Source organism: Trachurus trachurus (assembly GCF_905171665.1).
Source record: "Trachurus trachurus genome assembly, chromosome: 9".
Taxonomy (NCBI): Eukaryota; Metazoa; Chordata; class Actinopteri; order Carangiformes; family Carangidae; genus Trachurus; species Trachurus trachurus.
Genome location: NC_139895.1, coordinates 27,332,560 through 27,357,683, shown reverse-complemented (window position 1 = coordinate 27,357,683; position 25,124 = coordinate 27,332,560). Strand labels below are relative to the sequence as shown.

At 43.2% G+C, this 25,124-nt stretch overlaps 2 protein-coding genes across 3 annotated transcripts in view; both read left to right on the top strand.

The window, feature by feature from the left end:
- Positions 1-4,408, top strand: part of LOC310990925 (tetratricopeptide repeat protein 28-like) — a 172,072-nt gene extending 167,664 nt beyond the window's left edge. The window contains exons 21-25 of one of the 2 annotated variants that reach the window (XM_083978487.1): positions 209-285; positions 943-966; positions 1,745-1,874; positions 2,007-2,114; positions 2,213-4,408. In XM_083978487.1, coding sequence (XP_083834613.1) covers positions 209-285; positions 943-966; positions 1,745-1,874; positions 2,007-2,114; positions 2,213-3,825 — 1,952 coding nt within the window. In that variant the 3' untranslated portion in view covers positions 3,826-4,408. The remainder of the gene's footprint in view (positions 1-208; positions 286-942; positions 967-1,744; positions 1,875-2,006; positions 2,115-2,212) is intronic. The other variant, XM_083978486.1, reaches the window with a different exon arrangement.
- A 656-nt stretch (positions 4,409-5,064) lies between these two features.
- Positions 5,065-23,113, top strand: LOC310992044 (phosphatidylinositol transfer protein beta isoform-like). The gene is made up of 11 exons (XM_083980010.1): positions 5,065-5,139; positions 8,263-8,293; positions 9,714-9,859; positions 10,104-10,195; positions 10,361-10,368; positions 10,497-10,571; positions 10,661-10,744; positions 13,133-13,210; positions 17,322-17,432; positions 17,761-17,883; positions 20,334-23,113. The coding sequence occupies exons 1-11, from the start codon at positions 5,120-5,122 to the stop codon at positions 20,379-20,381; spliced, it is 816 nt and encodes a 271-aa protein (XP_083836136.1). The 5' UTR covers positions 5,065-5,119; the 3' UTR covers positions 20,382-23,113.
- The last annotated feature ends 2,011 nt before the right edge of the window (positions 23,114-25,124 follow it).

Genomic DNA, 25,124 nt, shown 5'->3' with positions numbered 1-25,124 from the left:
TATTTTTTTAGTCTTCTTTTTACTGATTTATTCATTACATATGATTTTTTTCAACGCATTTTCAGTGAATTCCACTTTCATTGTTGCTAGTTCTGTTCTTTATTTTATATGGTGTCACCTGTTTTCTTATAGTTCTGTTTAGTTTGGGATTTAACGAATGTGCCTGGAGTATGAATAATGAAGAACTTCCTTTGATCCCATCCCTTAGGTCTGCCGCCGCCAGCTCTCCAGGCTTTGTGCAAACTCATCACAGCTTCAGAGGCAGGAGAGCAGCTCATCAACCGGGTAGGTTCTCAACAAATGCTGCTGGATCTTAAAATCTAACACACCAGATAAAAATAACAAATAACATTTCTATCATGAAGTACTAAACACTACCGAGGGCTGTTGCTCACATTTTCTCTGGTACATCTTTGTGCCATGAAGGTGAATATCAGGGATATATCATTACATAACTCAATGACGTCAGGAATGGACTCCCACTAACACACTCAAGCTGCAGATTAATCTGCATTGAAATGCTGCATGGAAGCTCGACCAGCAGTCCTTCAAGTACAAAGTCTTATTAACAATCCAGGTCCTGTTCTCTTGCACCCAACCTCGTGACAACAAAGACTTAATCTTATGCTGCAGAGGTTTATCCCTGTTTACGTGTAACATGTGGCTGGCTATCACATGCATAAATTGAAAGGCTATCCAATTACCTGCTGATTGGCAGGTTTTGTTGCCTCACACTGCAAACGTTGGTCCATGCATGGACCACGAAACATGCTGAACATAACCTATAAAAGCTGATTCCTGCAAACTCAATAACATATTGAAAATGTATGTTACTCGTTACTGTTATCTTCCTTGTTGACTCTTGTACCCTCTGTGAATGGCCTGTGTGCATGCAATTAAAAGCTTATTCTCTCTCCCCTGCCCCTAACGTGCGGTCTGAAGGCTGTTAAAAATATGGTGGCAATGGTAAGTCTGCCTTCACCTACCCAAGACTCCATCCCACTCCCACCCTGTTGTTCCACTCTCCACTGTCTCACTTGCTAAACTTTCTAAAACACCTTCTCATTGTATAAACGCTGCATGACAGTTTAATGGTCACTTCTGTTTTCAAGCCCATTAACATTTACCCTGTTGTCTTGATTATAATTATTATCCCATTTCAACTTCCTTCAGATCTTAGGGATTTTGAGTATTTAAGGATTTACAACCCTGGTTCATTACAGGTCACAGGAATGTTTCAGGGTGGTAGAGGGGATAAAGCTATGATGTAAACGCAAACCTCTCATAATAATGAAGAGTGATGTGAGGTAAAGAGGCACAGTTACGTCAAGTTGACAAAGGTGTCTCTGTTCCAAGCAGACTAATCCCCAAACAAAACAGGCAGGAGTGCTAACAGGGCACGTGTAAACCGCCAAAATGCTGAAACCTTTTTTTACTCTGTGGCCCCAAGTGCTCATGAATATGAAACAGTTATACCTACTGCTGTTTCTTTTCTCTTTTTACATCTGCTCCACAATAAGATGTGGTTGACAGTATGTTAGGGAACTCAAACAGATGAAAAAGAAATGTCAAACTCTGCATTTGGATCATTCATGTTCTAGATAGAATTGAAACAGTTCAATCACAAACTCATTTTTACCATTCATCACATGTCCAGTAGAATTCCTCAGTGAGTTTTGTTGTTGTCATTCAAAACCACTGCACTACATCCGCTCTTTGTCTTCTCCCTCTTTTTTTCCTCCAGCTCCACCAGGTGCTAGTCCAACTCCAGACAGGAGAGAAAGAGCAGGACTTCTCCCTCTTGCCCATTCAGGTGTCCATCAGTGTGCAGCTATGGAGACTGCCAGGATGCCATGAATTTCTGGCCGCTCTTGGTGAGTCAACTGTTACCTGAAGAAACTACTCCAGCTTCTCACCCAGAATGCAGTTGTGCATCCCTGTGGACTTTCAGACACAGTGGCGCACTGATAAAGTCCCTGAGTTACAACTGTTGTCCTTTTGTGTAGGATTCGACTTGTGTGAGGTAGGCCAAGAAGAAGTGGTGCTGAAGACAGGCAAGCTAGCCAACCGCCGCACCTTGCACTTTGCTCTCCAGTCTCTGCTGGCCCTGTTTGGTAACTACACTGATTTGCTCATGTTTATTGCATAATTTCTCTTCCTCTTAATGTTTTCAGTCACTTGACAGTACATACATCTCCTCTTCTTTCTACAGACTCCACAGAGTTGCCCAAGCGTCTGAGCCTGGACAGCTCATCTTCCCTTGAGTCTTTAGCTTCTGCCCAGTCTGTGTCCAACCCCCTGCCGATGGGATACTCAAGTCTTCCCTTCTCTCCTCCTTGCCTGGACAGCCAGGCATCAGATGCCATCTCTGTCTACAGCCTCAGCTCTGTAGCCTCCTCCATGAGCTTTGCCTCCAAGTCAGACTGTGACTTCCTCAGTCATCGGCAACGCAGTGGGGCCACGGCTCACTACTCTGTCCACAAACACCCTCACGTTCCCCGCAGCCGTTCCTCACCTCATGGGGCAGCTGCTGCAGTGGCAGCGGCCCGAGGGGATGAGGAGGAATATGAGGGTTTTTCAATTATCAGCAGCGAGCCGCTCGGAAGTCACTGTGACTCTCTGCCTCTGCCGCCGGGCCACAGCCAGCGCCACCACCGCGGTGGCAGGGGGGTCGTTGGTGGGTCTAACGCAGGAGCAGGGAGAGGCTACACTGTATCGGTATCGTCAAGGGGCAGTGTCAGCACCCCCACATCCCCTGTCAAGACATGCCTGGTGCCCAGCCCAAACTCGCCGTTCCAGAAAGTGGGTAAGGTTAGCAGCTCAGATACAGGTGAATCTGACCAGTCTAGTACCGAGACCGACAGTACTGTCAAGTCTCAGGAAGAAAAAACTGTCCCTCTGGATCCTCAGGAGCTGGCCCAGAAGATTCTGGAGGAGACGCAGAGCCATCTACGGGCTGTGGGTAGCCTTCAGCGTGTGGGGGCAGAAGGCGCGACAGCCGGAGGAACCTCAGCTCGGAGCAGCGCCTTCCGCTCCTCCGAAACCAGTGCTTTCAGCCGTCCTAACAGCAGTGCCAGTGGCCGAGCTCAGTCTTCCCCGAGACCAAAACCTCCCTCACGTTCCTCCTCACTGCAGAAAATAAGCTCTGGCTACAATAGTCCTGCAGTCTCTGAGTCTTCCCAAAAAGAGGGCAGCCACCCTTCGCCCACGCTAGACAGCCATGCACAATTTAAATTGAAGTACCCAAGCTCCCCGTACAGCGGCCACATATCTCGTTCCCCAAGTAATGTGTCCCCCAGTTCTGGTCATCAATCCCCGGCTGGTAGTGCTCCATCCCCTGCCCTCTCCTACTCCTCTACAGGCTCGGCCTGCTCTACATCAGCTGATACTCCAGACTTGGATCGACTAAGAAGAGGGGTCATTGATGAAAAAGTCCAAGCTATACACAATCTGAAGACCTTTTGGGCTAACGCGGCAGCGCAACAGCAGCAACATCTAGGTCCCGTCAGAGCAGTCCACGGTGGCTCTGGACCCCTTGCTCCCGGCAGTAGGGATGTACTGAGCCTTCTGAACCTTTCCCCACGTCATTGCTCCCCTAATGAAACCCAAGACAGCCTGGAGCTGCGGGAGCTGGGGCTGCAGTCACTGGATAGGAGCAGCAAGAACTCTTCCAATGGACACCACTGCTCCAACCCCAGAAAAGTGGCCCCGTCACCTACTATTTCCACAAGCAGTAGCCCTGGTGCTCGTTCTATCCGACTACCTGCTGGCAACGGATACAAGTTCCTGTCGCCTGGAAGATTTTTCCCTTCCTCTAAATGCTGAGACATTTAAAACGGTCCTCCACTTTTATCTGTCATTTACTATCCTGTGTGCTGGACGAGTAGGGCACTTTTTGAGGACCACTATTGGTCCACCAAGTTTGTCTGACAATGAGAAGATTTGATTGGTCAGTGAGTGTGATCCTGCAGAGGCACATGAATGCTTCAGAGGGTGTCTTGTCTTTGTGCCCATAACACTGTAAATGGCAATGAGAAATACTCAACGACCTGATACTGTGTTTGTGTGTAACTGTGTGTCAGGTAGATGTAAATGCCATTTGGTATTTTTCCCCCAAAACGTTGCTGTTTGTGTGGGCCAAGATGCAACAGCTATGACTGATTTTCTCTAAATTTAATGGTTATTGTTATTATTGTTTGTTATTGTTATTAATATTATAATAATTATTATTATGTTTTGTAAATTAATTCCAGTGTTTCACAATCAGTATTAAGCGTTTTTATATTATTAAAAAGTGAACAAACCTGTACCATGTAAAGATGGATAGAGTGGGGAAAAAAAGATTTAATATTTTTTATTGAAATCAAAAGGGCATTTTGCCTGATTTCTTTGTGAATTGACTGTCTCCTCTGAAGCATGGATTCTCTTGCTATTCAATGTTAAGTACCATGTATGACTTTTTAGCCCATGATTTTTTGAGATTAAACATGAAAGTTTCATGACAACCATCTGTCATTTATCAGTAAACAGTTTCAATAAAAACATCATGTCTGCTTTCTTGTATTCCTGCCTTCGTATTATTCTGCATCTAACACCACTGTGACACCTACAGTACATTTGCCACACTAAATACTTGGTTCACCTCTTTTGGCCTCTATACATTTTTTAACCGTTTATGCCCCCAGCCTATTTTCCACGCCAGCTGTGGCACGAGGAAAGGTGTTTGAACAGACAGGAGTTGGGGCCTTAGGACACGTCATTAGAGTAAATTATATTGAGCAAGTTGGCTATTCGTGGTCGTACAGCAGATAAACTTGGGCGGACAGAAAAACCCTGCTTATCTCAATGAAGGATTTCTTCTATCACTGTGTAAATAAACCAGAGCCTGGATGATGTGGTTTAAATTTGATGTGCTGAGTAAGTCTCTCTGTCGAGCAGCTGTACAATAGGCGGGTTAAGATCAATAGAGAAACCTTATTGGTTTATACTAATTAGCGGGTGCCTCTGCAAATCACCGCTCACCAGGGAGGGGCCGCCGCAGCTCTTAGCAGCCCATGACGTCAGCGGCAATCAGCGGTAGCTGGGCAGCGCCAGTGTCGACAGGCAGGAGAGAGCAACGATGGTCCTCATCAAGGAGTAGTAAGTGCTCAGTTTCTGCATTAACTGCTCTGTTTCTATCGTTTTTGAAACCACGGTGTCGTTTAAGGGCGGATTCGCTCGGGCACCGTGTTTTTTTTCGGTGCCAGGACACGGACGAAAACTTTTCATCTCGCCTCGGTGTCTGTGTCACATACTGTACACGAGGGAAGGGTGGGATTGCTCAAGAGCTGCTGCTGTGGCCTACCGGCGTTGACAGCGGCACTGTGTGACAGCTGCTCTCATCTCACAGTCTGTCAGCCGTCCACGTCAAGCAGCTGACTTTTGAACACGTCAGGCTGTGGTCTGTGGTAGGAGTTTAAAAGACTTGGCGCATCGAGGTCTGCTCGCTCAGGCTGTAAAACTTCAAACTAACTTGAGCTAGGACTTAGCCCAGTGTTTGCTAACGCTAGCTAACCTAACGGTGTAACCTGGGAGCAGAGTCACCCAGCTCTGCTAATGTTATCTTAGCAGCACTGACACTTAAGTTACCCGTGTCGGCGCCAGCTAATCTTACTCCCCATAAATACTTTGATTAAATACACGAGTGTGTGTATGTGTCAAACTAAGCTAATTGGAGTAACTAGCTAGCGTCAGAAGTGTTTAGGTGAGGCTAAGTTAGCTAACTTAGCTGGTAGATGTGTGACTCATGAAGTTGAAGCAAAGGATGCTCGTGTTGACGTTAAATCAGCTGTCAACTGGAAAAGTATCAGTGCAGTAATCCAACCATAAGTTACACACAGAGAGAAACAAGTTTAGCTAATGTTTTCTTTCCACTTGAGAAAACCTGTGTGCCTGTTGCTGTTGTTGTTGTAGCTAGTAGCTACTTGTAAATATAAGCACGCTAGTTTGAAACTTTGACTTCATCAGTAAATGGCTGTGGGATTAGATGCAGGCAGGAAGTCTGTTACAAAATGAGTCTATCGATCCAGTGAAGTACGGTAGTTGTATTTGCATTGGGTTGTAAAAGACGCGAGTTATACTGTATTTTATCGTGAAGTTAAAGCTGTGTGCGGTGTCTCCTGCTCAGATTGAATTAAAGTCATTTCAAAGAGTCACAGTTCATGTAAAAGTGTCAGCAAAGGTCCAGTAGCACAGGAAACTGACAGGAGTCAAACAGATAAGATTAATGGATGTTTGTCAGCCCGTCAAATAGAAGCTTAATGGCCTTGGTATTAGCAATACAAGTGACTAGGATTGAGTGGAGAGAAATACAAACAGACCCCGTTAAATTGACTGACAGATTAGTGTTATTTTGTAGGTTACAGTATGTATATCAAGCAAGTGGTTTGAACCCACCCTTGAAGCACTTCACTCCAGTCCATGCTATGTTTTTATTAGGAACATGCCCAAACCTATCCCTTATTATTTGTTGAGAGTTCATCATGTCTGGTTGTATTGCAACCTACCTCTCAATCGATTATGTTTTAGGCCTAATGGGTATTTCTCACATCTATACATCTATTTGTAAAGCCCTGTAGTTTATTTTGCTACCAGGTTAGATGTGTGGGTTTAATTCTGTGTTTCACAGAAAATACAGGTCAGACAACAAGTAACAGTGTTACCACAGGGTGGCAATACATAATATTTTTAAACATGTTTACAAACCCTTGCGCACTTCTGCAATGCATAGGTTTTATTCCATCACTTGTGTGGTAAACAGAAAATTATGCTGACATTTCTGAAATCGGCATCAAGCACAGGGGGGAGGGGCTGTCACCAACTAGGGTTGGCGACAGCAGATTGTCTGTGTGCACTGCACACATCTATGATGTGCTCCTATCATTTTCCACTTAAAATGACAGGCATGCTTTTAAAACAAGTTATCTGCATTTACCCAAGATACCCCTATCCAGATCATTTTTCAGACTTGAGAACTATTATGATGTGCCCCTGTGCCTCTTGATAATTGTGATGAAAGGCAACATCACACATTAGGAATCCTTGCTTTGGAGATGGTATCACTCTCATCACAGCCACTTGGAGTGAACTAAAACATTTGTGAAGACTGGACTCATTTAAACACAAGTTAATAAATTAGTGTCATTCTCGGGTCATATGTAAATTCTCACTGTTTTGCCCCAGCTCAACATTAACCATGTCAAATAGCATGTTGGTTGGAAGCAAAGACGTGTGTGTCAGTGTCAGGTCAAATACAGCCTTCCTTCAGGTTTGTATTTTGAGAGAACTTCCTCTGACTACCATGTTGTTTCTTTTCTGGTGTGGTTCGTGGTCACTGCAAAAAAGTTTCATGTTCACCAGCCTAAATGTTGCAATTGCTTTGAGTGCAGCTGAGCTTACCACACCCTGGAGTTGACTTCTGCTGGGATTCGAAGGAAAGTCACACGGTATACCTTTACTACACATTGAGTAAAGACTGTACCTTTCAAACAGCTGCACCTTCTGTTACAGCATATTTGTTGTTCAAGGAATGATTTTAACCCAAGATGGCGTCACTTGCATCTTTGGGTATACTTCCTCTGATCTCTCTTTTAATTACACGTCACATCTCGTACCTATATTAAGTCTTGGCTCCATTCAGTTCAAACTTTTCCACTCTGGTTTAGTGGTGGTTTCCTCTCCTCCTGCTGAAATCAGCAGTGTGTCAAACTACCGTAGCCAGTAGTAGTTTTTTCCTCAGGAAGAGTGACCACAACCAGCTTCCTGTTCCTTAGCAGTACTGGTTTCTTCGCTTTGTGGAGGTTATCTCTAATGCCCAATCTTCTGTACTGGGTTTTCATTTTCATTTTTGCTTCTACTGTGTGCAGCGTGACGGGGCAACTTACACGTCATTGTAAATGCATAAAGCATTAAGAGTTTTGTTTTTAAATGCTAATGTTTCTAGATATGCCAGGTTCTAGGTTTGATTTGAAAGATACGTTTTATTCATTGTAATATTTTTATCATATCAATATATTTTTAAGGTAATGTTTTATCTCTCATAGATTTTTTTCAATTTTTATTTTGCAACACAAGCCTAAAAATGTTAATTATCCATGAATGTAAATCTTTTTGGTGCTCATGTTACACTAAGTCTGTTCATTTTGACTTGTAGTAAAACTGTAGTGCTTCTGGCAGAATTGCTCGATATTGAGTGAATGATACAAGCTTCTCTTTCTTTTGCAGCCGTGTGGTTTTACCTTGTAGCGTTGAAGAGGTGAGTAATCAGTTTTTATTACCATATTTTCACCCACCGTTCATCCTGATCATAATTGGCATCAGATTAGGCCAATGTGTGAGAGTGCATAGGCTGTGAAACACTTGTTTTGGTGGTCCTAAACTGGTTTACAGTTACTGGTTGTATTAATAGATATTTTCCGCTTTCCACAGCAGTGTATTTTTTTCCCTGTTGTCTGACATGCAGTGGAATCGTAATCCCATATTTGGTCTGAGAACGTGTCATAGAGCAGTGGTTAATAGGAATCACAATACATCTCTGTAATACGCCTTCCTTTAAAATGATTGCTGTATATCATTTAATGAATGGTAAATGCATCACTGTTTTATCATGTCAAGTGTTTGGTAGCTGGTTTCAAGTAAAGACAACACACTTGTATGATCCAAAAACACATAATTTGTAATCCTTGGGTTTTTACATAAGCAGGCAATTGTTCCTTGTGTTTATAGAGGTTTATGTCACTAATCCCAGACTCACCCCGCTGCCTTATATGGTGATGAAATCTCTTAAGCAATTAGAGCTGCATATTAAAGCTCATTCCTTGTTCGTTTTTTTTTTTTTTGCAATAGGCTAAATGCTAATAAGGGCTCTGATGGCTGAAACCTAAGCAAACAACATCATCTGTTACACCGTCTCTTGTTCAAACATCATAGCCTGAGAATGAGACTATTTACATTTTTAGACCAAATCTATCACACAATCTTCTGATCAAATCAACTAGACTGTCCAGATTAGGATTACTGTTGCTTTATTTTGTTTTGGAAAATCAAGCAGTATAATTTGAAAGAAGAAAAAAAAAACACTCATGCTCCCACACCACAGTTCTGGCACAAACTTGTTTGAGTACTTAGTTTTTCTTGGCACATGATGTAACTGTGCAATCCACTGCAGTGACTGCAGGACAGTAACATATCTCAGCAAGTTTATTTTGGCATGTTTAGTGGCTCAATTTTAGAACACTTATCAAGTAATGAATGATTTATTAACAATAATAGATTTCCCTATAATCACAACACAAGCATGACACGGGGCTTTAATCTAGTGGTTCCTAAACTGGGATTTGGGATCCCACAAAACCACATACAGTACAGACACAGACAAATTAAATGTATTAACAAAATTAACAAATCATATTCTTAAGACTTAATACAAGAGACCCAACAAATGTCATTGTCAATTTCATTTTCAGTCCCACTAAAATCGCATGTCTGCTTGTATAATTTCATCATGATGTTTCATATCATGGTAAATGGTCTGTATTTATATAGCGAGGTGCTAACCACGACCCAATCATGCAGCCCTAATTGGCAAAAAAAAAAAAAAGATGCATGAGCTGTGTATAGCTTTTGTAACATTTATTTTCTGTGCATATTGTAAAAGACTGTTTTTGTGTTTACAGTATCAAGTTGGTCAGCTGTTCTCTGTGGCAGAGGCGAGTAAAAATGAGACGGGTGGTGGCGAGGGCATCGAGGTACTCAAGAATGAGCCCTATGAAAATAATGGAGAGAAAGGACAGTATACACACAAAATCTACCACTTAAAGAGGTGCGTACCTTCCTTCTTGAAACACTGTAAAAGCCAGTTATTTCATCTCATAGCAGCCTTCTTAGAGTGTAATGGCACCTTGCTACCAGCCAATGGCAGTGTTGTCTAATCTTTATGAATCATTCCAAGTTTCGCTCCTGTTCAGTCTTCTCTTCAGAGCTCCTGTAAAGTGAAACGATGTGTCTTCCTTTCCCCTTTCTCTCCCCTCATCTACCTGTTTCCATCCTGTTCCCCCACCCCACAGTAAAGTCCCAGGGTTTGTCAAGCTCGTAGCCCCTGAAGGCTCCCTGGTCTTCCATGAAAAGGCCTGGAATGCCTATCCCTACTGCAGAACCAGTGAGTCCCCCTCCCCATAGCGTTTTACCTTTGCTTTATCCTAAAACCTGTGCTCCTCTCCTTGGTTAAATACATGTGTGTTGTGATTTTATCGTGTTTGTTTTATTGCATGGGTAATGATTTTTTTTTTCTCCCTTTTTCTCCTCATGTTTAACTTTGATCCAGTTGTGACGGTAGGTAGCCTGAAATGGCCTTTGTCTTTTTTTTATATGTCTTTTTTATCATCAGCATATCATAGATACAACAATGTTTAAGGTTTCACTTTTTATATCGTTTTCTTATATCCCTACTCCTCCTCTAGAATGAGTATATGAAAGACAATTTCTTCATTAAGATTGAGACATGGCACAAACCAGACCTCGGGACACAGGAAAACGTGAGTAAATATAATCTCCAGTTTGAACATCAGCTTTGACTCTATGCTTTTCAATTATTATTTTTTGTGTTTGTGTTGTTGTTGTTCAGGTGCACAAACTAGACAATTCCACATGGCAGAATGTCGGCGTCGTGCCCATCGACATCGCAGACAGAAGTCATGTGTCCTCTGCTGTAAGTAGAAACTAGAGAAAAGTTTGGCGCCTTCATGTGGACAAATCTGATCACTACCACACCCAATCCCCGTTACATAAGGAATGATTTGTGACAAGCATAACTATCATTATTTTATCAATCTTTTGAGGGTGTAATACATTACTGATTCAGGGATTTCCTCATTGAAAAAAAATGATTATATTGATTTAGAAACATAGATATCTGTAACTCATGACACTGGAGCCACAATCTATTGATGTTTAACATTTTAATTTGACATTTCCACAGCAAGTTAGGAGTATTTAAATAATTGACTTGACTTGAACATACAGTTGTTGCCGCTTAATTAATTGAGTAAAGGAACTGAATAATATTCACGTGAAAAGCAATTGGGAGTATATATTTTTTGAATACATGCATACAAAACTACTTGAATACTAAGAGCCGTTTTAGAGGTTCCCAGGCTGGAGATGTATTTTATTGGTTCCCAGGCTGGAGATGTATTTTAGTAACTGTCTGTATTACCATAATGTAAAGCACAATGAGACATATGGCCCTCGGACTAACAGTGGGTTACAATAGAATGATGTGACCATTTTTGATGTCCCACCCAACTGTCTTTGTCCCCTGATATGAGTCTTTTCTGTCAGATGATGGAACCCAATACCGACACGGACACAATTACACAACTTAAATGTTGACTAAATCGTCTGTTATCCCATTATAGTAATAAAGCTTCAGACTACTTAATCTCTTTCTATTAGGAAAAAACTGAAGGTCACAGTTCAGGAATCTAAAGTATAAACTCAAGTAGTTGATATTCTTCACTGGAGTGAAGGTCTAATTGGGTTAGGGGAGGTCACGTGATACACTAGAACGAAGTCTCACTCTGCTGGATATGTTGCAACTGATCCATGAAAATAAGCTTGAACAGGCTCAGGACATCTCTGATTACCATTTCAGTATGAATTGAACATATGTGCATTATCTCTATTTGAAGTGTCAGCTACTTGAAATGTTGGTGTTTAAGACTTCTATACACTATTTAAGCATTCTAAGACTGCCTCAATATTTCAAAATATAAGTTTTTGATACTCCTATTTACAATCTCTGAAATCTTATTTGAAGATGTTGCACGTTATTGCTGTTATTTGACATCACATTGCCTCATTTCACTGTGTCTCAGTGTGTGCTTTGTGCATATGTGTGGCTATTTGACTGAGAAGCACTAGTTTGTGTGTGTGTGTGCGCGTGTTTGTTTGCGGTGGGTAGTTAACGAGGCGGACGTGTTTGCCTTGCTGGAGCAGTGTGTTGTGTCTGAGGGCCCTATCAGCCCTCAGCCTCAGGCATGGCTGCAGGGCCTGGGGCGTACCGCCAGCACAGATGAGTTTGTTAGTGTAATTAAGGCTCATAGTGGTTCGTATGCCGGAACTAGACAAATACACACACGACACAAACACACTCGCGCTCTAACACACACTCTCTTACTTGAGGAGTATCTCCTTTTCGTCTACCACGGCACATCGATTCACAGGCCTCATTAGTGCTGCACACTGTATTGTTATAGTGATGGAGCTCTCAGCATTAAAACAGCCAAATTAGTGTGTGTGTGTGTGTATGTGTGGATGTTTCTATCTCTTTTCACACATTGGGCACCCTCCTGTTGGCCGATAGCCCTGAAAAGTAGCTTTTAGCTGCAGGCGCATCATGATTTATTTGAAATTGTTGGGCCCTTGAGCTGTTGATAATTTGAAAGCCATTTCATTTATTTGTATTACTATTTCTTTTGCCTACTTTATGAAGTCAACTTTGTCATGTGCTCATGTGCTTGGCGAATGCACCCGGTGTCGCTTGGTATTTTTCTAATATCCTTTAAAAAATCTTTCTACCATGGGATCAAGGTTCTCCTGCACAATGGGGAATAAGTGTTTAGTTCAGTAAAATAGGTTTGACAGGACATTACAGTGAGTGGTGGATGTATAGCATAAGGGGGTGCTGTTGCACAGAGCGGCTGTAAACGCACACACACACTGCAGTAACACAAGCACTGATTGAAGCACATTCATTAGACAAACTAGCTCCAGTTTCCCCCTAATGAACAGGGATTGCTGATTGTGTCAGTGCTCCACAGATCACCAATACTGTAACCTACTGAATGCTAAGTGAAAGTCTTTTGTTTATAGCACTTTTGTTTTTGGAAAAGATGTATATGTTAACATATCTCTAACACAACACCTATTTATTTCTGAATGTATGTTTAAGCATATTCTTGAATAACTATTTAAATGTTTAAGCATATTCTTGAATAACTATTTAAATATGTATAAGATACATTTGTTGAAGACTTTGCAGCGACCAGATACAATGTGCTTTGTGTTTTCATAGTACAAATTGTTCTTACTGCAGGACTACAAGCCAGACGAGGATCCCGCCAAGTTCAAGTCAGTTAAGACTGGTAGAGGACCTCTTGGGCCCACCTGGAAGGTAAGGCTGTTGTGAATACGTTTTATCTAGGGCTGCCCCCGACCAAAGATTTTGTTGGTCGACCAGTAGTCGTCACTTATGGCGATTAGTCGACTAATCGACCCCCCACCTTGAGGGGAAAAAAAAAAAAAAAAATAATAATAATAATAATTTTTTTTTTTGCCCGCGGTCAGGTTGAGAATTAATTAATTAATGCCCGTGACTCCGGCCGTGTTGGGTCCGAGATTCAACAACAAGCCGGTCGGGTTTCACCGTTATTACCGGCAGAATGCCCATTTATCACCAATAAACACAGTAGATGAGGAGGGTAAAAAGTTACTGAGCTCAGGCTGTGTGAGGGGGTTGCGGGGGTGGGGGTCCGCGGCGTGGAGCGGTGCGGGCATAGACATGTCTATGGGTGCGGGTCTCTGACTGCAGCGGGGACTATCATGGATCCGCTCCGTGACACTGAGACTGACTGCCGGTGAGCGCTGTGGGACGGGACCGGGGCTCAGACAGCACCCGCTAACGGTGACAGCGGTGATACGAGAGAGATTGCCGTGCCGTGTAAAAAAAAAAAAAAAAAAAAAAGTGTCACGTCACGACTTCCTGTATCTGGCCCTTCAAAATAAAAGCCCCATAACCTTTCATATACAGTTCAGTCATTGATGTTGGCTTAATTTTGACAAGACACGGCTCCAAATGTTTTTTGTTTTTTTTTCCCTGCGACCAATCGACCAATGAAATTTTGGTCGGCTAATGATTTTTTGGTCGACCAGTGCTTGGTCGACTATTTGGGGGCAGCCCTAGTTTTATCCAAGGGGGGAGTTGTGGGTTTTACCTGTGAATACCACTTCCGCGTTCAAAACACTGCAGTTCCTCGGCTGCCACTGGGGGCTGGGACCAGAAGTGAGCAATTCTCCTTTGACCCCCATGTTAAAATAGCCGACTTTACCGGTACATTTTTTGGTTTTTGGTTTCTACCGATAGTTTCCACCTCTGTAAAACACTTTTGGGGGGGTGAATTTCTTTGTACCACAACCGTTTTAGTGTTGTTTAGGCTTAAAATTCTTACATAAATTGGGGCGTGGTTACGTTGAGTGACAGGTCCATAGACAGTTACCGGCAGTTAGCTCTCTGCTAAAGCATCGGCTGGGCTAGGCTAGGCTACACCCAGAGGCCCGCGGCTACATCCAGCGGTTAACGGTCGGGTCGGACCTGGGGCTGACTGCTGTGTAGCTGCCGCTTAGCTTGTTAGCCTAGCTGATTAGCCTTAGGCTAGCTCGATTTGGCTTGTCTTGCTTCGAGTTCATTGGGCGAGTTCTCGGCCGGCTGACCCGTAGAGTTACCGCCTCTCCTCCCAATTATGGAAAGTACACTCCCACTAAAATCCAAGATGGCGCAGTTCAAATGCCCGTAGTAGGATCACAAAACGGACTCCCCCAAACCAATGGGTGATGTCACGGGTGCTACGTCCATGCTTTATACAGTCTATGGTTTTATCACATTCACACACAAATGACAATTGATATCACAACCCTGCATTTCAGACTATATGATGGTCATTTATACAAGATCCGGTTGTGATCTTAGATGATTCTGAGCAGTTCCCCATAATTACAAATGGTTGTTGCAGTTATTTTTATTTTTAAAGTTGGCAACATGGCTTGTGTAACCTTCCAGTTAAGCATAATTTCCAAGCACTGATGAGACTCAGTCAGGTTGTAGTAAAATGGAAAGAATATGGAACATCTGTAAATCTGTCTGGAGCAGACTGTCCTCCCCACAGAGAGGCCTATGTCAACTCTGAAGAAGCTTCAGGCTTCAGTGGTGGGAATGGGGAGACACCATGCTCATAGCAGTTGTTGAAGAATCCCACAACAAACAAAAAGCCACTGCTGAAACAACATGTGACATTTTGGCAAGTGTTGCCAGAAGGTATGTGGGAGACTCTATAAAATGCAGCAAAAGAAAGTTCAGTGGTCTGAGACCAAAGATTGAGCTTTGTGTGTGTTGTTCACTGGTGGCAGCTGCTCAGATGCTCCTCTGCACCAGGTCTCACAAGTCTTATGAAGATAGCAGGTAAAATGAACGAAGAGAGGGAAATCCTTGAGGAAAGCCTGCTGCAGTCTGCTAGAAAAGTACAGCTTGTGAGAGGATTAATTTTCCAGCAAGACAACAACCCCAAAACTAAGCCAAAGCTACTCAGGAAATGCCTAAAAACAATGTTCGTGTCCCGGAGTAACAGAGTCCAGACCACAATCCATTCAAGAATTTGTGGCTGGACTTGAAAAACATCACTCATGGTCCCTATGTAACTTGACAGAGCTAATGCAGTTATTCAAAGAAGTTAGGAGATAAATTACGACGTCCAGATGTGCAAGTCTTATTCAAACCTGTTCACATAGACTTGAGGCCGTTTAGAACTTGCACAGTTATTTTGGGCCTTTATATTCGTATAATTTAGACTTATATGTTGATTTGTTTTCACATAGACTTAAACACCATTGCCTGTAGTAATCTGAGTGGCTCTGGGAGCGCAGAGCTGGTGGAAGGCTAGAGTGGTGTCTGCAGCACTGTAAGGCTGCAATGTGATGAAGACAAATTACCTCTTTCTCGCCTCTAATTGGATGTAATAGAAAATTCAAGTCACTGGGTCAGATAAAGGTTCTACCCTGAGCTCCGCCTGCCAGGCTCCGAGTGTGACAGAAGATGAAGACGGAAACAGGGGGGAGTGGGGGGGGGGGGGGGGGGGGGCTGTGTACGGACATTGGTACTAAATTTGAAAAGCAGCAAATTGGAATAGGCTTGATATACTTTTGATTGAAAGTAATAAGTCAATAAGACGTTACTCATCCACACAGAAACTTTGTCAGGAGTTTTGCCGCTTTTCCGTCTAAACCCTGTCATAACCCACAGCCTCACAAATGGGTCCTGCTTACTGTTAGAGCGCTGAGAATTTCAGTTCTGCTGTGGAGCCCCCAAAGTTCACCATGGGAAACTTTCCTCTGCTTCAAGAATTTTTACAGAACAAAGGCACCCAAACAGCTTTTAAAAAGTATGAATAAAGAAGCACAACTTTTTATTTTGTGTTTTTAATTAGATCACTTTCCCGTCTGCTGTGGACATGGGAAAAAGACTGTTTTTGAAAAGGTAAAAAAAAAAAAAAAAAAAAGTAGTTATGTGACAACAGAGGCACAATTTCTGCCAGCTTCTCAGAGCAATAAAACTCTTGTCTATCTCTGCATGCACACATGCTTGCATATCAGTACCCTTTGTATTTCTGAAAACTTCTGCTCCTTTGAGTGGGGCACAGAGAGGGAGAGAAGAAATGTCACCGTAAATGTTTTGATGTAGAATCCGTTTCATGTGAAGTTCTCCTTTAGCGATGACAACTTTTCTAAACCCACTGCAAATTTAGAAATGTTTCTCATTTCCCCTCTCTCGCTCTCCTCCATGATCGTAGCATCAAACGGCAGTGGGATGAGGGTGATTGAGGCGGGTCTGTGGCATTTTCTCTTGGAATGCCGAGGCAGAATGAAGTGATTAATTAAACAGGTGTTCTCGGAGGGAGAGTTTGTGTGTTCTGGGGGCGAGCAGGTCCTGGGTGTTAATAATGTAACCAGCTTTGCACCGCGACGCCCTTATCGCTTCGCGAGCACCGTTTTATCTGCCTTCCATGGCCACAAAGGCATGCCTGTTGGGAACGGTGTCGCTGTCAGGGCGGAGGCAGAGAAATGGTCCCTTCATCTGGAGTTTATCCACTTTGCTCTGCCCCAACCCCCCTCCTCTCCCTTTTCTTCTCTTCAGAGGGAGGCAGAGTGCAAGCAGCAGATGGATTTAGAAAGTGTGTTGGAGATTAGGGTACTTTTATCTGTGCAGAGCACATCTTCATATTGATAATTATTTCAGCAAGCTCCATACCCAAAGCATTATGTATTAATGATTTTTAGTTTTTGAAAGCAGCCACGATGAGTCTAAAATAATATTCTCTCAGCCGTCTGCTGTTTTTACGATTATTCTCTCATTGGAAAGTTTCTGTCTAGTTTTTGCCGTTATTTACTGTGATCCTGTTAAAAAGTGATGGGGTAGTAAGTCTTGTCGTTGTTTTGCTGTGCTCTTCTCCCAACAGAAAGAGCTGGTTAGTAAGACCGACTGCCCAAGGATGTGTGCCTACAAACTGGTCACAGTCAAGTTCAAGTGGTGGGGCCTGCAGACCAAAGTGGAGAACTTCATCCATGAGGTTAGTAACATGTTTACACTTCGCCCACTCCATTTATATACTGTAGGCTCATGGGATGTACTCTGGGGGCTTTCATTTGCAAAAGCAGCACTGTCTTTTACTCCTGATTGACCTTATTACTGCCAGGTCGCAATTCAGATACTTGACACAAGTTTATATGTATTACGATGAAAAGGTAGTTTTGTCTTTTGTTGCATGGTAATCCGGCCCACAGATGACGAAACATGTTACATATCAGTCATTATCATAAAAAAAATGTTTTCCATCATATCTGTCAAAGAGTGGTGTTGATAATGTGATGACATCAGACATTTCACTGTCTCCCCAGCAAGAGAAGAGGATCTTCACTAACTTTCACCGCCAGCTCTTCTGTTGGATCGATAAGTGGGTGGAGCTGACTATGGATGACATCCGGCGGATGGAGGCAGAGACACAGAGGGAGTTGGACGAGGTGAGTGTATAAATAAAAATGATCCATAATTAATTAGAAATCTTGTGCATATTGGTCATTGTTTGGATTTGTGCACAGAACTGCCTCCAGCCTCAGGAGTGTACACACTCTGCCATCACTAATTAGTAATATTTGCCAGAGATGCAGATGAAGCAGTGTGACGGTGTCTAATGACTCTTTATAAAATGAATATTCATATCGCCATTTTATCCACTGTACATATTTGCAAATTATTTTCCATTGTCCACTATAAATGTGTCTTCTAATCCCTTTTTTTTTTAAAGAATATTTTTTTAAACTATAACCATGTGCTTACTTCTTGTACTGGAAATAATTAGTATATTTTTGTTTTTATGCTTTGTGCTTTGTGCTGTTCATTTTTCTGTGGATTACAGATGTTTGTTGTTAAACAATTGATAAGTTTAATTGAATATCCATACAAAATCTCAATTAACTTGACTGTATCTCTAGCTACCTTCCAAATACAACCACTCAGCTGTTCTCTGTTAATATTTTGCTCTACAAATGTTATTTACTTGGCCTCCATTTTTATTTCAGAATAGCATTTTGGGACCTAAAAGAAACAAACTCACCATCTTGTTGATACCTTGTCCTAGCTGCCCCCACATGCCTCCTCATTCCCATTTCTGTGATTTACTGTACTTTATTTTTGTCCAGATGCGTAAGAAGGGCTCTGTGCGAGGTACAAAGGCTGCAGACGAGTAGCCAGGCCAGGTTTATGTCTGAGTGTTGCTTTGTAAGTTCCTACTGGTAAAGGCCAGACTCTTAGATGCTGTCTTTGCTCCTCATGGGATTTCTGTGTTGCTGCTCTCACTCTGTACTTCGGTGTTGTGAAATGGCTTTAATCCACTATGTCTATAAGTGCACGTGTGAATGCATTTACATGCAACTCCATAGCTCACTCTGAATTAATTAATAACACCAGATCACAGAGAAACATGACGTATGTGTGAAGTTGTCAGGTGTTTTGCTGACCCGGTGAAAATGGTTTGGATGAATGTGTCATGCGTGTATGTGTTGTGTAGGTAAGTGGCTTGTTCTTTGGATATATCCAGACATCTGGGCAGAACTTCTCATAATCACACATGCTATTTTTAAGAGGTGGCCAGTAGTTAAAAACACACACACACACACACACACACACACACACACACACACACACACACACACACACACACACACACACAAGGCCTGCTCCAGACTAGTACCTGCAATCTAGAGCCTTCCCATAGAGAAATACACAGCAGAGAAGGAAAACAGTCTGCTTTTAAGTCACAGGCTTTAATTTCTGTGAATCACATTCTCTGTAAAGCCTCACCACTGGATTGCTCTTGGAACTATATCAGTCTGGGAGCTTTTGGCCGTACAAGGAGAAAAAGGGAGGAATCCGGGCTGGACTGGCCAAAGTGGGCCAGGCTCAAACATTCCTGGCTTACTACCAGCATACAGCATTTTGTGCTCAGTCCCCCCCCCCCACCCTTCTCCACTAGCCTCACATCTCGCCCCAATTCAGCATGTGTTTCCCATTTTCCTTTGGAGTAAGTAAACAGGCGGGTGCCATCAAAGAGGGCTGTGGTGAGGAGGCCGAAAAGGCCTGGACCTCGGGGCTCAAGGGTTAGCAGGGTCACAGTTGGACTGTATGGGATGACACCAGGTGATGGTGACCAAAGCTTACATACAGACATAACCATCCAGGTTGTTGGCAACATGGCGTGTGTGAATGAGAAACTCTTAAGTTATGGAGAAGATGCACCAGTAGTAGTTGTTTGCCTGTTTTGTGTATACTGATGCTGGTGGTATAGAAGAGGGTGGGGGGCCTGAGAGAAGGAAAGGACAAGAAAGGGGGGTGGCTTCAAGATGGCTCCTTTTCCCCTCATTAACATACAAATGGAATTCTGCAGTTGAGAAGGAGTCTGTGCTGTGATTGAGAAAAAAGGGAGGGAGGATGGGGAAAAAGGATGGAGAAGTGGGAGGGTGAATCCTCATGCCATTTCATCAGATCCGTCTATTCCTCTGTTTAGTGCCACTGTTAGTTTGAACTGTTCCATTAAGGTGTTCGGCTATCAGATTCTAACACTAATTGACTTTCCAAAGCCATCAGCCTCAGGGTGGGAGAATCTGAAAGTGATGCTTTTATCTACCCAGAGGACAAACAAGAGGCTTGATAAGACTGCTGGAGTAGATTTTAGGGGCAGGCTGAAGATTTTAGTTTGTAAAGACATTTTGTTGTATTTTAATGGTTTGTGATGCAAAAAGTAAAACTTAGTAATGTGTAATGAATAGAAATGAGTCAGCACCCTGCACCACAACCAGCAAAGATTCATGAGGGCTTCCACTGAATGCAATGAATGAAACGCCCACTAAACCTGCCCTCACCTGTTAGGTTTGCATAAATCTAACGTGTGTTATTTCTCTCCTCTTCCCCACAGCTTCGCAAAAAGGGTGAAGTCCGGGGAACCAGTGCTGCAGATGAATGAAGAGGCAAAGGATTTCAAACACCCACAATGACGGCAGCGATGGTCTTTCGGTGCCACTTTTTTCCTTAACTGATTCAGGCTGTGGAGGATGGGGCACTGCTACCTTCAATCAATAGAGTGGATCCCTGACTTGCACCCAATCATAGACATTCTATCCACTGAGGAATTGATTTCTAGAAACCAACACGATCCTAGCTGATAAGACTCTGGTTAATTTTGATCTCCCGGGCAGAGGAAGGCCAGGTATCGGCATCATGTTATTGACGAGACCAAGCCTTCTGGAGAGATATGAAGAGGAGCTACTTCCAGTAGAGAGAGTTTTTACAAAAGCAAATTCATTGGTTTGATTCCAGAGTGGCAGGTGTTGGACCAAATATTTCCTCTGTATTATCTCGGCTTTTCTTTTTTCTTCTTCCTTTTTTTTTTTTTCTTTCTTTTGTTAATATTACCCTCCAAAACATTCCTCTGAAGATGATGCCCTGTCTGACCTTTCTGTCTCCCTCTTGGTTTTAACTGTACACAGCAGCTCAGTGGTTTGCATTCCCTGGCACGAGTCTGTCTGTTTGTCATACTCATGTTCCTTCCTGCCACAGCTCCCATTAAGAGATTACTAACACCCTTGGCGCCTTGGCCCATTGTAATCCTTCCCTCATAACCCCACCTTACCCAAAGTACTGCATCTTATTAGCACTGACAATCATGCCCGTACAGGTATTTGCTCTCACTCCTGTGCAGATTTAATAGAAACCCACACATGCATGTGACACACATACATTGTACACATGAGGATAAACATGTGATTTCATTCTCACACATAAACACTCTCGCAGGTGTGGATGCCTTTGCGGTGACTGATCACTTAAAAGCTCAAGTGGGGCAGATCCCTGCAAGCTTGCTCAGCTAAAGGATGTTACTTTGGAAGTGTTTACAGCTCTCACTCTTTTTTTTTTTTTTTTGTTATTTTTTCCCTCCTCTCCTCCCCTCCCCACACACTCCCTATTCTGAAGACATTCACACACAACATACAACACAGCATTCACCTCCCTAACAGCTGTCCCCAGAGGAACTGCACTGAAAAACAGTCACAGATGGTGCTACACCCCTCCGGCCTCTGTCACAAGCCAAACTGCACCGCACTGCTCGTCCCACCTCACCCGGCCCACCCCAGAGGCCTGTCTCACTCAGCTGGCTCTCCGAAGTTCTCCGTCTCCACCTCCTCTTCTGCTGCTTCATTCTAGGTGTGTTTACAAATTCATAACTGCCTTATCAGTGCCCAGTCAACACCAGCACCACGCACTGCTTGCCTTAATCTCCTGACCCTTATATCTATTGGACCTATTATTAAACCAATTGTTATCTCTGCTGCCAGCTATTGCTCTAGCTACCTCCCTTGTTTCTGACTGGACTGGCAATTTTCCTGACGCCCTAACTGTTAGCACTAGCTATTAGCTGCTACTTGTTAAGAGTAAGTCTTGGCAGAGAGAGCTTTATGAGCTAAGTCGTTTTGTGACAACTTTTTGTTTTCTTCAGGGTATAGAATAGCATGTGATTTCCCTCGTATGTTTCCTGATTAGTGTCGCAGTGCCTGAGCAAGTGCAATTCCTCAGCCAGCAGAACTTTGTCCGTCATGCCCGCAACAGCCAGGTGTACACTGCTACTGCTGCTGCAAAGTGCTGCAGATTTACATCTCTGCTTTCAACTCCATACTGCACTTTCTCCCTTTAGGCATCAGAATCATGTGGCACTGGCCTGCAGTGTTGATCATCACTTGTGTTACAGTACAGGTGGTTTCCTCATCTGATTCTTACTGGTGTTGTTTGGTTGTAAGTGTTATTTTCCCCTCATTTTCTGGTGTGTCAATGTCTTAAATTGTGCAACAGGAATTATGGATTTGTTTTTTTAGAAATCTATTTTCCACATTTTTAAGACACTGATGTTAAGAAATCTTCTGGGTTCAAAGATTGTTTTTATTTTCTGTCAGTCTCATGAGGGAATGTGCTCACTTCCTCAGTAATGGGTTATTGGTTTGTCCAAAGAACGTAAATGGATTTCTGATATGTTTACATGTATTGAGCAATTTGTAGGCTTTTTTTAAATAGGAAAAATTGGAAGCAAATTTCTGAGGCAACAACAACAAAATCTTCTCAGGTGAACAAGACGACACAAGGATCCTTTTGATATTGTTGCTCATTGAAACCATTCACTTCCGTTCACCATATCCTTTTCTATGGGAAACGTGGTTTTACAGTTTCAGTATGATGGGAGGTGGTCGTGACACAGTCTAGTCCATTTTATTCCAGTACACGAGACATCCCATTGATCTTTGTGACTGTACTGGGATTGTGTGTATGTGTCTGAGTGTCTGTGTTTCAAGGTGCGACAAAAAAGTCTTCAGTATAATCAATGTTTCCAAGTCTATCTAAATGACGCCTGCTGTCAGTTAAAAACACGTTGGCTAAAGAGAGTAACTCAAATTAATGGTTTCAGTTTGCCATCTGTCAAAAAAGGTGACATAGGGGAAAGTATTCACAAAGCAACTGTACAGTCTTATCCTAATTTATGAAATCTACAACTGTATAATTTCTGACAGCTTGCTTTTTAATGTTTCCGATCAGCTTTTGAAATTCAGGGGACACGGTAGTGAATGTATGATATTTTGTGCCTTTTCTTTCTGTAGATCTTTGTGTGCCATTATGTCTTCATATTGTACCTAAATATCAAATAAATTTTGTCTGGAAAATAATGTCCAGATTTTGCTCATGTCTGGTTGTATACATGTGTTTGTTGGGGGTGAGGCCCTCAAGGAGAATGTGCTCAGACTTCTTTTTTTCTTTCTTTGCATTTATATTCGCAGAGCAGTGGATGTGCTTGTAGATTGGCTGAAGAGATGTGTCTATTTCTCCTCCTAATGGCAATAGCAAGCACGCAGATGGCCAGCCAGGGATGCAGTCTTCACAAGGTATCCAGCTTTTAAACGGTTGTCTGCTCAGTCTAAGTCACTCTAATATATAATACACAATAACAGATTTTGATTGAAGATGTGGGTTGAGCTTGAAATTATCCGCCCTTTACTGTAAAACGAACATCAGATAAGGTAAACACTCCCTCAGCAAAGTTGACTCGAGCATGGACTAGACTTTGAGTGACCCCGCAGGTCAGAGGAGTCGCACAATAACAGCGGAATCCGTGCTAAAGAGCAGGAAGAGCCGCCAGTCTGCCGGCGGAGATATCCGCCTTTTTTTTTTTTATTGTTTGTGGAGGAACAGTCACATGTGCCTGCTGCAAGGAAACCAGTCATATCTGCCCCAGAACAAGCAAATAATGCTGTTTCTAAAAGGGGAGATGGGCCGAGTCGCCCACACACCTCCTGTTAAGTGGCAGCTCACAGTAGTCTACAGTAGGCATGTATCCATCCATGTGTCTCGCTTGCAGAGAAGATGAAGGGACATGTCATGAGTGAGCCCTTGTCATTTAAATAGATGAGGCAACAGATGAAGAGGAAAAAAATGAATCTCAAAGGGATGCTCAAGACGTGACACAGCAGGACATCCAGGCATGTTGCCGAAGAAAGACTTGATGTTCGGAGCTAAAAACACTTTGTGATAGCCAGAGCAGCCAGCTTCACTGCTGCGAGTCATAAGCAGAATTCCCAGTGTTCTTACATGTGTCAGAATGGATCACAAAGGCCGACACCATACAGAAGAAAAAGCTGCGGCAGTGTTCGTGTCACCACATGGATGCATTTCCTGCCACAAGACAACACACTGGGGGTGAGGGCTTCTGTTTCTGGAGGAAGTGGCATAGTGAAGATTAAACTCACAGTTTGAATCGGCCCTAACGTGTTTGTGTATGTGACCTTCCCTTGGGGCCAGATTTGCTAAGGGGCCGCAGGTTTTCTTGGACAGGAAAGTTATTTCTGGCGTTCATGGGTTGGCAGTGATGTCACGAGTGTTTCCTCATCCTCCGGGCGCAGGTCAAGTTTAACCCCAGAGATTCTCCTGAGTCTTTCCTGTTGTTCTGAGAGAGGTGGAAGAGGTGTGGAGCCAAGCGAAGAGGCGGGGGGTGGGGGATACGGAGGGGAGGGGTGGGGGGGCTGGGTGTTTGTCTGTCGCATCCCTCCCCTTCATACAATGGCACTTCTCTGGATGACAGATGCTGTTTAACCCGCCCTGACCCGGGGAGTTGTGATGGCTCAGCTGAGTGACAGGCTCATAGAGGACGCACAGAGGCTCTGCTCCACACTGCCCCAACTGCACAGGATGACCCCCACCCACCCCCGTTTTCCTCAACGAGGGAAGGAACTGTCTCTTTGGGCAACCCCCACAGTAATGTATGTCTGTAGGAGGAAAATCTTAACACCATGAATTAAGAGTAGGGAAGGGACATCCACTTCTGCTATCTTGTCCTATTGAGTAAAATATTGAGACAAATTGAGTGCTAAATCACTGCAGAGAAGTGTGGTATTGTGACAGTGCTTGAAAGCCTGTAGACTGTCCATTGTCATGAAGTCGCCTGAGCAGCAGCTCTGAGCTGCATTTATCATCACTGGGGACTCAGGGGGAAAGAGACCATGCCATCGGTTTGTCATACTTAACTTGTCTGTCTCCATTTGAGAGGACTGTAGACAGCCAGCAGGAACTGTCTCACAGGGGTATTAGTATTACAGTCAGAACAATATCTTGATTTCTCTTTCTGCTGTTGAGCTGCAGAATTCTTGTTTCTAGTGCTCTTAATGGGATTTTG

What these genes read in the sequence shown, in the direction of transcription:
- LOC310992044 (XM_083980010.1), top strand. Translation starts at nt 5,120, where the DNA reads ATGGTCCTCATCAAGGAGTA. An exon ending in AAAATCTACCACTTAAAGAG is followed by an intron (nt 9,860 to 10,103) that starts GTGCGTACCTTC and finishes CCCACCCCACAG; the next exon opens with TAAAGTCCCAGGGTTTGTCA. An exon ending in CACAGAGGGAGTTGGACGAG is followed by an intron (nt 17,884 to 20,333) that starts GTGAGTGTATAA and finishes TCTTCCCCACAG; the next exon opens with CTTCGCAAAAAGGGTGAAGT.